Source organism: Lupinus angustifolius, chromosome LG20, assembly GCF_001865875.1.
Source record: "Lupinus angustifolius cultivar Tanjil chromosome LG20, LupAngTanjil_v1.0, whole genome shotgun sequence".
In the NCBI taxonomy this organism is placed as follows: domain Eukaryota; kingdom Viridiplantae; phylum Streptophyta; class Magnoliopsida; order Fabales; family Fabaceae; genus Lupinus; species Lupinus angustifolius.
In genome coordinates, this window is record NC_032028.1 from 2,966,832 (window position 1) to 2,981,546 (window position 14,715).

Sequence of the window (14,715 nt, forward strand, 5' to 3'; positions counted from 1 at the left end):
ATTTGGACAAATTATTATATACTATACAGTATAGTATATTATATAAATTAGAACATTTTTATTTGAGAAAATAAAGGTAAAGTAGACGTGGAAGGAGAAATATTGGAACCTGTAAAGAGAACTGACAAACAGAAAAAGATCTCCCCTTTATTTCAGTCTCAGACTTTGACAAACAACAAACGCGTGTTCGTTCGCACTTTCTATGCAGACATTGTTTTGTAGATTTTTTATGATTTATGTTTTCATATTAACCAGGGGCGGATGATCTAGGGCGCTGGTGCTCGGCTAAACAATGTTTTAAAATTTTGTTTTTCCTTATAGCACATTCTCTTTTGTAGTTATCTCAAATTCGTAGCAATTTACACCTTTTACTGGTGTAGGCATGTAGCCACATGTGTTACCTCTTTCAGTTAAAATGGAGTTTTCTAGACCCGGTTTTTTTATATAAGGGAAATCACTTGAATTAACTATCAATTGGTATTTTGTTCCAATGAATGTTATGAAACCGATCAAGTATATTAATTTTAGAGAATAAAATGTTACATTGTACTACGAGACAACTTATATTCTTAAATTTACTCGAATAATGAGTAAATATAAGAAGATAAGTTGTACGTAAAAAGACATTTTATTATCTTAATTTTAACATGTTAAACCAAGCTAAATTGTTTAGTTGGACCCAATAACATCATATATAATTAATAATTATATATAAATATATAATTAATAATTATATTAGAGCAACAAATTTATTTTTTGAGTGAAAAAATAAAATATTGGAGTGATGTTTAATTTTTTTTTAGAAAAAACTATAAGTGAAACATACAATTTGTTTGAAGGGTTATTTTAGTTTGTTTGAGATTAATATAGTTAGATTGAAATTTTCAAGGTTCAAAATCTCCTAGATATCATTCGATTAAGATCGTGAATTAGACATGCTTGCAAATTTGATCAGCTATTGAATCTGTCAGGTCACCTTTCTGATCAGTGGTGGATCTTCAAGTAAAGTTTAGGAGGGACAACATATTTGATTAATTGAGTAACAATAAATATAAAGAAATGTAGATAATTTTTTTAAAGTTTCAAAATAATATATTAATTCTAAATAGCAATTTTGATCAAACAAATAATATGCATTCACTTTTCTCATATGAACAAAGTTGCACTTAATTCAGAGATGATTGAGAGTTTTCAAACATGAATGATCAACTATAAAATGTTAAAATTATTGACATTCCAAGTAAATCTTCTTACTCGCATTGAAATTCATAAGGTAAAATTTTTGAACAAATTACATGTTGTCAATGATAAATAATTTATAAAAATTCATAGAATCTTATAATTTTTGCGGCAAAGTTTGACAAAGGTTATCTATGATCTTAGAGTATATTTCATAAGTGAAAAATCATTAAGAATTCAAATAAAATAAAAGTATTATAAGTAATATCAATATCTACACATGTAAAGACTTTTATTTATGATCTATAATTTTTAAAAGGACCATACAAATATGCAATTTACATAAGATAACAAAAAAATGTTTGAGGTAATGTAAAAGAAATATTTAGAAAAACAAGAGAAAAAATTTCAGGAGGCAGTTGTCCCCACCTGTTACTACTAAGGGTCAGTGCATTTCATCATCACCTTATTCTAAGAGAATAAGATATATATTCCCATATAATGAGATAAGTTATCTCATTCAACCACTAAAATCATGACAAATGTCCTATTTAATTATTTTCTAACAAAATATTTCTTAAAACTAAAAAATAATACACTTCATAATTTTAATGACCGGATGAAATAACTTATCTCTTGGTGTGATGAGATATTTTGTTCTAGGCAAATATCTCAAAACCTAATAAATTTATGGTTGACCTTTACTTAAGAACTCTTATTTACCCCTCCTTTACACCAGTTTCATCTCCTCTATACAAGTTTCACCTCCTCGAAAATTTTACGCTAATTATTAATTTTTCATATATCTCCTGAAACCAAATGCTTGAAGTAGAACTATATATATATATATAAAAGATGAATTTGGAAGGACAAGGAATACTGGTGAGACCTTCGAGATTTTCTCCCAAACTCCCAAGATCGTTTTAAATAAATTCATTTAATTGTTTTTTAATTAATAAAAAACGTAATAAAGAACAAAAATCAATTAATTATATTCTCGGTCTATTAAGAGGTGTGGTTAGGAGTTTTTTAGATTAGAGAATGAGGGTATCAATTACGTCCCCCCTAACTTTTTAAGTTGAATAAAAAACTAGAGGAGATAAAAGATTTTTTCCCAACTGTATATGTCTAAGGTTTTATGCATGGGTGAATTTGAATTTTGTTTCACGGTTGACTTCTTTATGTTTGATAGCATGTAATTCGTTTCTCTGATCTCCTGCATATATTTTTGTGCTATATGTTTCTTTGTTTGTATTTGATTTTAAGTCGAACCATAGAGCCCAAGGACATTGTTGGCAAACAAGAGGAAGATGTTTCATAAAAAAATATATACTTCTTAAAAGTGTCATGAATGTGCATTGTACAGTGAATATACCCAGTGGAAACCCAAGTTCATAAACGTTATGCTAACATCCAAACAGAGACAGATCGAAAGAACATCCGAGAGAGGGGTACATACAAGAAAAAACATATAATTTTAAAAATAACATATATGTAACTAATATGTATAACATTGTAAGTGTTTTTTACTCTGTCAGTAAAAATATACACAATTGATTTATTAGTCATTATTGACTCTTAAACAAAAGTAATACAAATCAATGGTGAATAATGTATTGACAGTGTAAAAATTTTTTACACTATTAGTGCACAAATTTTAAACTCTTATACAAAATATATATAAATGGGAATCAAACATATAGGAATGAATATATTATAATGTAAATATTTTTAGAAAGGAAATTTAATTAAAAACCAGTACATATATAACTACTTATAAAATATATGGAAAAGGACTGCTTGCCCATCCTTAAATTGGTCTATATGTCCAAAGTTAACATCAAACATTCCCTTAATCCCTATAGAGAAAGGCAAAATAGAAAAATGCAACTACCGAATTGCATCATTTCATTTTTTCTTCTTCCTTGGTTAGGACAGTACAGTTGCTAATAATTTTTTACATACAGGCATAGACACATAACTGCGCTCCTATGTTCATTGTATGATTTGGAATATGAAAAGTTTATGACAACTTAACTGAGTAAAAATCAGTATCTAAAAGACAAGTATTATAAAAATAAACAGGAAAATAATATGTCACTTCTAACCTTTTATTTACAATAAAATAATATTTTTATTATCAAAATTTGAAGAAAAAACAAAATCTCTTCGCCCATGCTTTATTGGAGCCAATAGAGGTGGCAAACTTCTATTTAGACATGACACATGTGTTGTCTCTTTTTTCTTTTCTTTTTTATCAGCATCACACATGTTCCGTTGATCGTAGCGTCACAATCAAAGCAAACTCCGACCAATGTTCCATATATTAAGGGTGAGCATGGCCAGATTGGGACAGGTCAAGCCTTACCCGACCCTAAATATTCGTCGGGTCACTTTTTTGAATCCAATTCTAGACCCTCAGTTAACCCAACCCTAAATAATAATCGGGTTCGCCTTTAAATCAGACCCGATTACATATAATGCATACTCATTTTAGATAAAATTTCTCAATATTATTTATTATTATGAACATGTAGTTTGATATATAATGTATATATATTATTAATCATGTATATATTATGGAAAAATTAAAGAATAAATGATACTTTCGACCAAAAGAAATATCATTATTCTATATACATATGAGTAGAAATACATATAAACACGATAAGCAAGTGACCCTGTGACGGGCTGGGTTGTGCTTGGTCCATACCCAGTCCTAAATATTGACCGGGTCTATTTTTGAACCCGAATCGTGCTAGACCCGATCAGACCCGACCCTATTCGGACTCGATCATGGTCGGGCCGTGCCGGATGAGCGGGTAGGGTTGGGTCTTGCTCACCCCTACCATATATGAAAGATAAATGCAAGAAAAACCAAGGAGTTTTTTTCCATTAGTAAGTACCATAAAATGGAATAAGACTCATCTCCATTAGAGAATAGAGAAATTATTGATGTTGCATTAAAATTCAATGATAAAAATATTATATTATTATATTTTTAGGGATAAAGATATTATATCAAATTATTTTTTTCTTTTATTTTTGATGTACCTTCATAAGATCCTAACCCCATAAAATGTATCTTGTCATTGTCATTAGAAAAGTTTGGATGTTTTTGTTTTTTTTTAACTTATATCTTTTCATATTTTATAAACTCAAGATAAAGTTTATGATTTTTTATAATTTAATTTAATTAAATATATTTTGATTTAATTTAATAATCACTCTAGGTTTGTTTTCTAATTTTTATTCACTTTTCAATATGCTACTCTTTCTTTTTAATGGTTACTAAAGTGTTGACAGTCATTATCGTGTTTGTTAACCTGTTTTCCTATCATTTATAATGTATAGTTTGTATGTCATAAATATCAAACATAATATTTTGTGTTAAATATTTGTGATCTATAGTTGAATTTATTTGATTGGTGTAATGTTCTACATTAAAGGTTGGTAGTCATAATGTAAGAATAAAAAATAATTAACAAAATAATATGAGCATATATTAGGTGGAGAGGAACATTAGGTTATATAAGATTTTTTTTGTAAAAATTAGAAAACAGTGAGGGCAAAATAGAGAGAACCACAAATTACAGCATAGTGAGTGGTTATTTTGGGTTTTCCCTTTATAAGTAGTATAGATATAGAATTATGACGAACCTAATCTGTCCATTTTTTAATATACTACTATCTTTTAGTAATTCTTCTGTTATTGAAATTAAGATCAAATTTACGATGTGAAACTAATGATTGTGGGAAGGTATGAAAATTAAATCAAAATATTTGATTAAAACGTAGTCAATTTTTTATATCATTTATTGACTTCTTAAACTTTTATACATCAACCTTAAACATGAAAAGTTTGAGAGGTATATCTTAGTAAATGTAAGTCGAACAAATTATTTTATTTCTTCAAACACCTCATATGGCTAACAGAAGGATTCTAGCAACAACCATGCATCAAATGGAACTATATAAGAACATCTCCTCTATCGCCTTAAAAAATATGTCCTACATAAGAAGCCATATATCTATATATAGAAGATAGATCGAGTAATGTGAGTATCCCCTTTCACAATCTCGTATAACGCTCCTGTATTCTAGAAAAGAATGGATATTTGTGTGTAAAGGGAGGCAGTAGATTATAGGAGTACAAGATTAGGTGTAGGTTTCATATTTTTAACAAGCAAAAACTCATACAAGGATCTGTTAAGTTGATATTTGGAAGGTAAGAAAGGGAAGAGAAATATTTAAGAGCTATTAAATATACTTATAAAATGACTCTCGAGTCTTTCATTTTCTTTTATTCCTCTCTAAAAATTCATATAGCTTAAGCACATGCATAGCTAATTACAACATTTTCAAAATAGACTCGGTCTTATGGCAGTAGTCCTAAGAGTTGACCCAAGAAAATATTCACAGAGAGAGACCCATGCATGTAAAGATGAACATGCATGCAAGCCTTTGTTTTACATGATTGAACATGCATTGGGGTTGTCATCACTGAAGAGGGTGGTGATCTTCTCATCCGTTGCATTTGGGCTAGGAAGTGTTTGGACAATATTTCTCACATAACCAGAGGGTGCCTTCTTGTCATATGCTTGTGCTACATAAGGATATGCCACTAGGTTATACTGAATATAGGGCCAAAACTGAGCTCTCTTTCCTGTGCTCTGCACTTTCTTTAGGACCTTGTTTCTATCCACGTACCCAGTCACTGTTACCTTGCTTTCCTTTCTATTCACCTCTACTTGTTTCACACCTGGATTAATGTTCCAAAATGATTTAGTCTAAGTTATAGTCAATTCTTTGTTTTATATCTAACCATCAACATTTGAATGAAGCCTTTTTGAGAATTTGAACTTCACATAGAAAATTAATGAACCTAGAACAAATGGCAACATTTGAGATATAAGAAGAGGAATGGTAGTTATAAGAAATCCTATATAAGAATTTATCGTGACAGAGTAAGGAGATCTATAGATAAAAGAAAGAGAATCAAACCTAAATATAGTTTCCATCTCTAGCAGTTCTTTAACTCTAATGTTATTCATTATAGAAGAAATACCATATCAGAGCTTTTCATAGCTCCAAGCCTCCAAGTTAGAATCATAATTCAAAGGACTTCCAAATTTCCCACTATATAGATTACTATGATTTATTGATTTATCTATATCGGAAGGTTAAAATAGTTTCTGCCTTCTTTTTTCCATGAGAAATCACCAAGCCTTGTGATGTATTGAAGTGTAATTTACAACATACAAAAGCAGTGTTTCAATTTTTTGTTCTCATGAACAACTTGACAAAGAACTCCTGGAGACAAAAATATGAGAGAGTAAGAAAGAGAGAGAGATCAACCTTTCATGTTGGAAACAGAACTCCTAACTCTTCTTTCACACCCTTCACAGTCCATTTTCACCTTGATTTCAACTGTCTATAAGACAAAGCAGAAAAAGAAAAGAAAAAAAAATCAGATTTTGCTTTAGAATCGAGACTAAGCTGGCCTAAACACAAGGGGAAATGAAATGGGATCTAGAATGAAAACCTGCATTGGCTTTCGTTTCTGTTTCGGGGTTGAAACTGAGAAGTAATCTGAAAGGAAATGAAGAGCACCCATTTCCTTTGTTCTTTTCTTTTAGCAAAGACACAGAAAGTACATAGAGAGGGCATAAATTTTGATTGCTGAATTATACGTTTCAAAGGGAAATGGTTTCCTTTATATATTAAAGTAGTGCATGCAAGTTGTGCTAAAATTTAATGTACATAATAGTGCTTAGATAATGACTTTTATCTCTTCCAAATATCATGGCAGACATACACTAAATTATTGGCTCTATAAGTTAAATATTTGACAGTGATTCACAAGGCCAAGGGTAATATATTCATTCCCAATAAGTCTTTATCACAATTTTGAGAGTTCATGGCTTTGTTACACTTAACTTAAAACTGTACTCCTTCAGATACTTGTTAGCATTAGCTTAACCAAATAAAAATACACTAAAGTTTACTCGGAATTTTTATATACGCACATAATATCTGTTAACTGTTATCATCAATCATAATAAAAAATAGCACTTTTCATATCTAATCACGGTAAGAAAATGAAAACGATTTAGAAATGATTCTTCTAAATGGCGAATCAAGTGATCTAAAATTTGAGAGATTCTTGTATAGTTTAAAACTCATTACGCTTGGGGATTATCAAGGACAAATAATAGTTAAACTTAAACATTACCATATTAAAATAAAATAAAAGTTAACCTTATAGCCTCTCCACCCAAAAAAGGAAAAGGACTTCTTAATAATTAATTTCATCTTTGCAACCATTCTGTTGCATCCATAAATGTGATGGATCGTTTTGAATTGTCAATGTTGCTATGTCCATAGTGGGAAACTACAGAAAAGCATGCATATCTTGAATGTATATCCAAATTGATATATAGTGGCTTTCATGAATTGAGAGTTCAATCATATCACTTGGTCAATTTAAGAGGGAAACCGAAAGCTACAAATTCCAGCAAGATTTTCTTTTTTGGTATGCATAAGTATCATTTATGGAGATAATATGAGCAACTAAATTCTTTCTTGTGATTAATATAATTTACAATTGCACATCTTTTGATTAATCTACATTAACCTCTGCCACCTTATCCCACACTTGGCAATAAACTTCATCTAATGAATCACTGGGTTTGCTATTTTCCACTTTGCTTAGGCGCTTTGTGAGTTTTAATTGTCACCATTCTGTAATAATATAAAATCATCACAACCCAAAATGTTAAATTTGATACTGCATATGAAACCTGAGTGGTTAAAACTGATTTGATTCTTTGGTGGGCTTGGCTCTAGTGTCGAGTCTCTAGATAATTCTCACAATTTATTGGGAAAACAGATGCAAGGTTGACAATCATACCATGTGATAGGGTGTATGTGATGTTCTGCACCTGATATAATATATATATATGGTCTAATGCTGTAAAACAAAACCATGAAACGAATTGACAAACACAATCTTACTCATTCTATTTAGGGACTTGAAACAAATTGAGAAAATGCCAAAGCCAATTCAAATGAAAATTTCCAAATATGTCATGTTATTATTAAAAATAAAAATCACACCAAGATTTAAAGCTGGCAAAATCCATTCATGTTAAACATAATTAGATGGGTCCGCCCATTATTCAAACATATGCATACACATATTAGGTGAGAGAAAGAAATGAAAGCAATCATGCAATTCCGATATGCATATCCATCTTATTTGGTTGTCATCACTCTCTTATGGCCTCAATCCATTGAATTCCATGGTTCTTGCTAAGTTTCCTTTTTGTTTACCTCCATTATTTATCCATGTGTCATGATCCAGTTATATACGTGTGTCAATTGCCTAGGAACAAGTATTGGTACTTTGATGGCACCCATGTAACAGTATCTATCAATCTAATATTTTTTGTGGTTCGCTAAGATATAGTTCATAATTTTCTGGATAAGCCATTCATTGAAGTTATTTACCTCACTCTTATAAAATTATATGGTATCACTAAATTTTAATTCCACCGTGCATTAATTATTTTAATAAATTGTTATCAAGATTTGTATTTACGCTGTTAACTCGATGTTCATAAGATAGGTGTCCCATATCTCCAACCCACCCAAAAAAAAAATTGGCCTTTCGTTACAGATTTCGAATGAAGAATTTTCATTGCAGAAAGAACTAGAAGAGTGAGCAAAAAAGATGCCTCACCTTTTAGTTTTGGTTTTTTTTATACTACTAAGAGTATCCCATAACATTTTTAGGTAAGAAACTAATCCTCTTTCCGGTACATGACTATCATTATCAACAAATGTCACTCCCAAAATCAAACATTTGACCTTTTGATCATCCTGAGAATCTCTAGCATGTCTTGCACAACTAGACGAACATTTTGTTGGTTTATGTTTTGGTTTGAAGATGCCACTATTGCAGCATTTGATTCAATAATTCATTTTAAATGAACAAATGCACATATTATATATGAAATTACATTTTCTTCTACAGGGAAATCGATTATTTGAAAATTTTGGAATGAGAAGTCCAAACAACCGTAGTTGGGATCTGAGAACAATATACTCCCTCATCCCTCTGTTAGTTCCTTTGGGAGTGTTTTTTTCTCTCCAACAAATTGTGTTATTTAATGGGTGTTGTAAAATTTTAGACAATACTGAATATTTATTTTTAGTTATATTCTTATCATTATTATTATTATTGTTAGAATGATATAAAATTTAATTTCCAACGAAGAATAATACTTTTAGAAAGATGGAAGACGTGTTTCAGCATTGATGTTGTGAAATTCGCAGAGGCCCAACATACCCTCAATAGGGATAAGTGAAGAGGATTTAATTTTAAACATAACCAGATATTCTTAACCAAGATAAACAAGGAGTCTTAAACTGATTTTTTCATACGGTATCCTAACAAAAATGAAGACATGAATCATGTCTTCTTAAAATACCAAACCTTCTCCATTCTGCAATAAATTAGCAGGCACAAGCTGCCATCAGAACAAAACTTTAAAGAATAAAAAACAAAAGATCCCAGCATAATGATTATTATAGCGCAGAGAAGATTTTAGACCATACTACCTGCCTCTTCTCATTCAAATACACATCAGGCTAAGCTTCACAGCCCTTTCCCATTAGTCCAAGTAGAATTTCTGTTATGACAAAACAGCATAATCAAAAAACAACAACCATCCCAACCACTTTTTGTAATTATCTAAGTTAAGGGTAAGTAACAACCAAATAAAATAACCTCTTAACTAAACCCCAAACAAGATGCACCAGTTGCAGGTTCATATGCATTGCAACTGAAAAGGCCTTCTAAGCAATCCAACTGTACTCTTGTTGGAACATGTCCCAATAAACATAAGACAACCTAAACACTAGCAGGAGAAAATAAGACAGAAAACCCTAAATCACTACTTCATGATGAAAATTGCAAGCATGAATGAACAAAATATGAAAACCAAAAAAATGTAAAGTGGTCCCACCAACAGCAAAGGAGCTTCATATAAAAACAAATCAGTAATTTCGGAACAAATCAACTGAAATGCCAAAAGAGAACAATAATCAGTAACGTAAATAATTTGAGTTGAACAGATTAGACAAAGGAATTCCACTACTTCCCATTTCCCTCAATGGACAAGCGCCAAGGTGCCAAAATCTGTATTTGAGAATTAACATCAGTTTTTAAGACAACAATAAAAACTTCAAAAGAAACCACAGAATAAAATAGACAGAAAGCATTCAACATAAAATTCATGAAGATAGCAACAGTCTATCAATAGTATAGGAATCCATATGCCTCACTGTGGGGCAAAGTTCACAACACCTTGAATGGCTATGCAAGTAATACGCTCATCTCTTTCTACCACCACGCTCTCTTAAGGTTAGGGTCAGTGTTTCTCCTCCACTGAAATTGTAATAGGCAAGTGACATATTATCCTTGAGAAAGCCCGGTTTTCCACTCAATTTCTGCTTGTTAGCTGGGAGCTGGATCTCTCCAGCAATTTTTTCCTTCAGACTGCCAACAGTTTCAGAAACAGACTGCACTATAATTTCCAGAACTTGTCCTTTGAGATTTCCTTCATCAACATTAGGAACAGATACACTAATGCGAACAGGTCCCTGGAATGAAGCAAACAAAATACCAGTAAGAATAAACATAGCCAACACTCATGGTTACAGTAGTCAACCCAGCCAATACCATACTATTCAGATCTGCAAGGCAGCACTACAAAAATAAATAAGAAAATTTCACATTCGATTGAACCTGAACTGAAAAGATACTACAAGAACAATAGCATCAAAATATAAGAAATCGAGAATCATAACTGGCAAGTTGGCTTAATTTTTTCATAACAAATTACATGATACCAGAAAATGCACCAAGGACTAAAATGGCACATGGCAAAAAGTATTAACAGCCTAAATCGTTGGAGTAGTGTGTATAAAAAATATCTTATTGGAGGAAAAAGACAAGAAATTTTCCTCTACCAAACAGCACAAAGAGGTTAGCAGAAGGTCAAGAATAAAACTCAGCAAGTACTCAAAGCATTAATTCCCAAATTTCATGTCAACATAATAAGCCTACAAACAGACACTAGATCCTAAATTACCAAGTTGATGGTATATATAATGCTACCTAAAATATATAAATATATAACAGAGATGTAATTGTTAAGTCCATAGTCCATACCGGATGTTGGGCAAGAAATTGATCTTCAGGGATCAGAGTGGAATCATCATGCTTCTGCCTCTTTGGTTCTGGTTCCTCTGGGAGTGGTGGAGGAGCTTCATCAGGTGGTGGTGGCGGTGGCACTCCTTGAGGCAATGGTGGTGGATGCATCATTGGCATTCCTGATGGTGGACCAGAGACATAAGGTCGGGGAACAGGCATAGGTGTGAACTGGGATCCCGGTGGTGGAGGAATAGGAATTCCTTGGCTATTCATAGGATATGGTGGATGCATTAGTTGTGGTTGACCACCCATATGCTGTCCAGAACTCATTTGCATTGGAGGTGGAGGTGGCCGAACAGATTGCATCATGGGCATGACTGGAGGTCTAGGTTGAGGGATTTGAAAGCCACCACTGTTAGGAGCAGAATACTGGACTGCATTGAGAGGAACGCGAGGAAGATTCAATGCTAGTCCAGGTGGAGGTGGAAGAGGACGAATAGAAGGCATTCCAGGTCTAGGAGGAGGTGCAGCAGGACCAGGAAGGTTCATCGCTTCATTATTAGAAGCATCATTTTGATCCTCACCAATATTTTGTGACAAAGCTTGGTTTGCAGTACGGCCAATACTGCCAGTGTGACCATCCCATATAACCTGTTTAGGTGGCTCGTCATTTTTCTCAATCTCTGCCTTGACAGCATTTGAGACCTCTTCTTCAGTGGTGCCAAAGATATCAGGACGGGTTCGAGCAAGTCCAACAATATTTCTTGAGATTTCATCATCCTGAGCAAGTGTTGTCTCTCGGATTTTAGCAAACATCCTTTCTTTTTGTTCTTTGTACTTGGGATCGATGAGAGAAATACGCATATGTTCTGACATTTCACTAATGGGAATTAGCTCACCAGTGATTGGAGAAACAACAAATTTGGTTGGATCTCTTTCTGCAGGAATCCTATCCTCTGGCCTCTTCCAATTCTTCACAATCCTCATTGGTGGTTCAGGATCCTCAGTAACCCTGACTTCATTCTTCCCTTCATCATCATTGTCTTCCAAACTAGCTGCTCTCATGCCCTCTTCAACAAGCTGGGCCTCTTCCTCATCCATTTCCATTTCAACTTCCTTTCCTGGTTCAACGATATCTTCTTCCATGGCTGTCACCTTGCTTCTCCTTATAACCTCCTCAATGGTCATAGGAGGAGGTAACTCTTCATCCTCATCATCAGCAAAGTCTATTGTTTCAACCACTACAAAATCATGCCAATCGATCATAGCCATTTGTACCCTTTCCTGCTCTATCTCATCCTCAGCCTTTTGCCTAGCTTGCTCTTGCGAACGCTCCCATTCCAGCCTATTCACACACCTTTCAAGCACAGTAGTCATGTCAGGGACACTCTTCTTCAGCTTCTCTGTCAAACCCTTTGGAGGCATCAAAACCTTAGAATATGCGTCCGCAAGAGAAGTAAAAAAGGTAAACATGCTGTGTGTTGGTTTCAAGAAATGGAACTGGGGGTTATTAACTTCCCTACTTGTCAATCCTGTCAAAAAGGATTTACCATTTCGAGCAACAAACTGTGCTGTGAGCTTAATAATATCCAGCTCTTCTCCGGTAATTCCTTCAGGAAGCCGAACTGTATACTGCTCAGCTTCAGGGGGTTCAAGCACTTTCCTCACAGGTTTGAACTGGGCAGAAATATCAGGCTTTTCTGCTGCTGCTGCTGCTGTTGTGTCATTGCTGTCAGGGGCAGTTGCAGATGGGGCTAATTCAGGAACAGCTGAGTCTGTGGGTTGCCCACCAGAAGACTGATTCTGAGACCGAAACTCAGCCAACCTGTGCTGATAATATGCATGGTAGGGATCCGACGCGCTCAAGAAATTAAACTTCGCATTGCCTGTGTTGTTTGCAACAATCCTCTTTTCAAACTCTGGACCATTTTTCGCCACAAACTGTGAGGTTTTATCAACAATGGTTCTGATGTCAGGAGGTGGATGGATAATTCCAATAGTTCTAGTGTGGGTAGCAACTACTGCAAGCACTGAATCTGATTTGTTCTGCTCCTCATTGGAAGAGTTCTCAATCATCTCCTCATCAGTCACTTGAGACTCGGGAAGAGGACCCAAGTTCCCATCGAGAGGAGGGGCAGGGAGAGGCAGTATCGGCAACGAACCCAGCATTGTGTAATTTCCAAAAACACTTCAAACGTTCAGGTATTCATATAATAGAGAACTCGAATGAAGCCTCTTGCTAACTAAATCCCCTGCAAAAAGGAAAATGATATCAATTAAACTTGAAGGCTCAGTGAATGACCAAAAAATCACATAAAATCATGCTTTTAAGTGAGATTAAAAACACATCAAAATATAATATAAATTAAAATATGAAAATATGATTCACTTGTATTTATATGTAAACCCCAAAATTCACGAAAAAAAATCCCCAAAAAGACGTAAAACCCCGCATAAAGAAGATTCATTCTCATTATTTCAGAAGTTCAAATCTAGAGATCGTAAGCACGGACACACAAAATTTTCTTATTTAGAAGACTCTTCTGGTGACCAAATGAAGAAGTGAGAAAATAAATTAATATGCAACAAACAGAAACAGAGAAAAACGAATTGGGGAGAAGCAAAGAGCTTACTGGGAATGAAGGAAAGAAAGGTTAGGGATCTTCAACAAATGCTCCTCCACGGTTAGAGAGAGGGTGGCGTAAGTAGAAATCGGGGCTGCGCTTATTATCGATGGAACGGTATGAATTAGTCCTGGGTTTATTGGCTGGGTCCAAACGTTAGAGGATGGGCCTAAAGATCCAAATTTGTGTACTTCTCATAAGAGTTTTTTTATAAAAAAACTGGGTCAAGGGTATATCCAAATCTTATGAGTAAGGAATTGATCTCATCTAAGATACATTATTGATTCTCCCAGCAAATATAGTTCTATAAATCGAATCTTTATCATTTGGCCTAATACAATATCTAATAATTATTAAAATCTGACATCACTAGACCAAAGACTCGTTGTTGAATTTCTTTTAACTTATTTCCAATGTTATTAATATCGTGTCAGCCATGAAATGAGTTAGAGTACAGATATAGTGGTTCAACCGATGATTCACTAATTAAAGTGCATAACGGAAAAATTAGATGTATATATATAATATATTAACATTATAGTTGAAAAATCAATAAAAAACCAATAATTTTTCTATTTCTATTAAAAATTTAATTTTAAATAAAAACCGTCGGTATGACTGATAGGGTTCAATTAAAACTAACCGGTATTACCAATTTTGACCGATATGATTATATGACTGATATAATTA

The 14,715-nt window shown here is 33.3% G+C and overlaps 2 protein-coding genes across 3 annotated transcripts; both read right to left on the reverse strand.

Annotated features, from left to right (window-relative positions):
- Positions 5,488-6,878, reverse strand: LOC109335292 (heavy metal-associated isoprenylated plant protein 22-like). The gene is made up of 3 exons (XM_019571425.1): positions 6,725-6,878; positions 6,538-6,613; positions 5,488-5,941 (listed from the first exon to the last, which is right to left on the reverse strand). Exons 1-3 carry the CDS (start codon positions 6,794-6,796, stop codon positions 5,649-5,651), a joined length of 441 nt encoding a protein of 146 aa, XP_019426970.1. The 5' UTR covers positions 6,797-6,878; the 3' UTR covers positions 5,488-5,648.
- Positions 10,196-14,166, reverse strand: LOC109336011 (probable splicing factor 3A subunit 1). Of its 2 annotated transcripts, XM_019572334.1 has the most exons (4): positions 14,035-14,166; positions 11,420-13,653; positions 10,553-10,848; positions 10,196-10,387 (listed from the first exon to the last, which is right to left on the reverse strand). In XM_019572334.1, the coding sequence occupies exons 2-3, from the start codon at positions 13,568-13,570 to the stop codon at positions 10,579-10,581; spliced, it is 2,421 nt and encodes an 806-aa protein (XP_019427879.1). In that variant the 5' UTR covers positions 13,571-13,653; positions 14,035-14,166; the 3' UTR covers positions 10,196-10,387; positions 10,553-10,578. The 2 variants fall into 2 exon arrangements, with proteins under 2 accessions (XP_019427879.1, XP_019427878.1); XM_019572333.1 differs by lacking the exon at positions 10,196-10,387 and having other exon boundaries at positions 10,423-10,848.

Excerpts from the sequence above, each read along its gene's own strand:
- LOC109335292 (XM_019571425.1), bottom strand. The coding sequence starts at position 6,796 with ATGGGTGCTCTTCATTTCCTTTCAGATTACTTCTCAGTTTCAACCCCG. Across the intron at positions 6,614-6,724 it reads AGAAACGAAAGCCAATGCAG|ACAGTTGAAATCAAGGTGAA; the intron begins GTTTTCATTCTA and ends TTTGTCTTATAG. Across the intron at positions 5,942-6,537 it reads TTCTGTTTCCAACATGAAAG|GTGTGAAACAAGTAGAGGTG; the intron begins GTTGATCTCTCT and ends ACATTAATCCAG.
- LOC109336011 (XM_019572334.1), bottom strand. The coding sequence starts at position 13,570 with ATGCTGGGTTCGTTGCCGATACTGCCTCTCCCTGCCCCTCCTCTCGAT. Across the intron at positions 10,849-11,419 it reads AATTTCTTGCCCAACATCCG|GGACCTGTTCGCATTAGTGT; the intron begins GTATGGACTATG and ends GCTTCATTCCAG.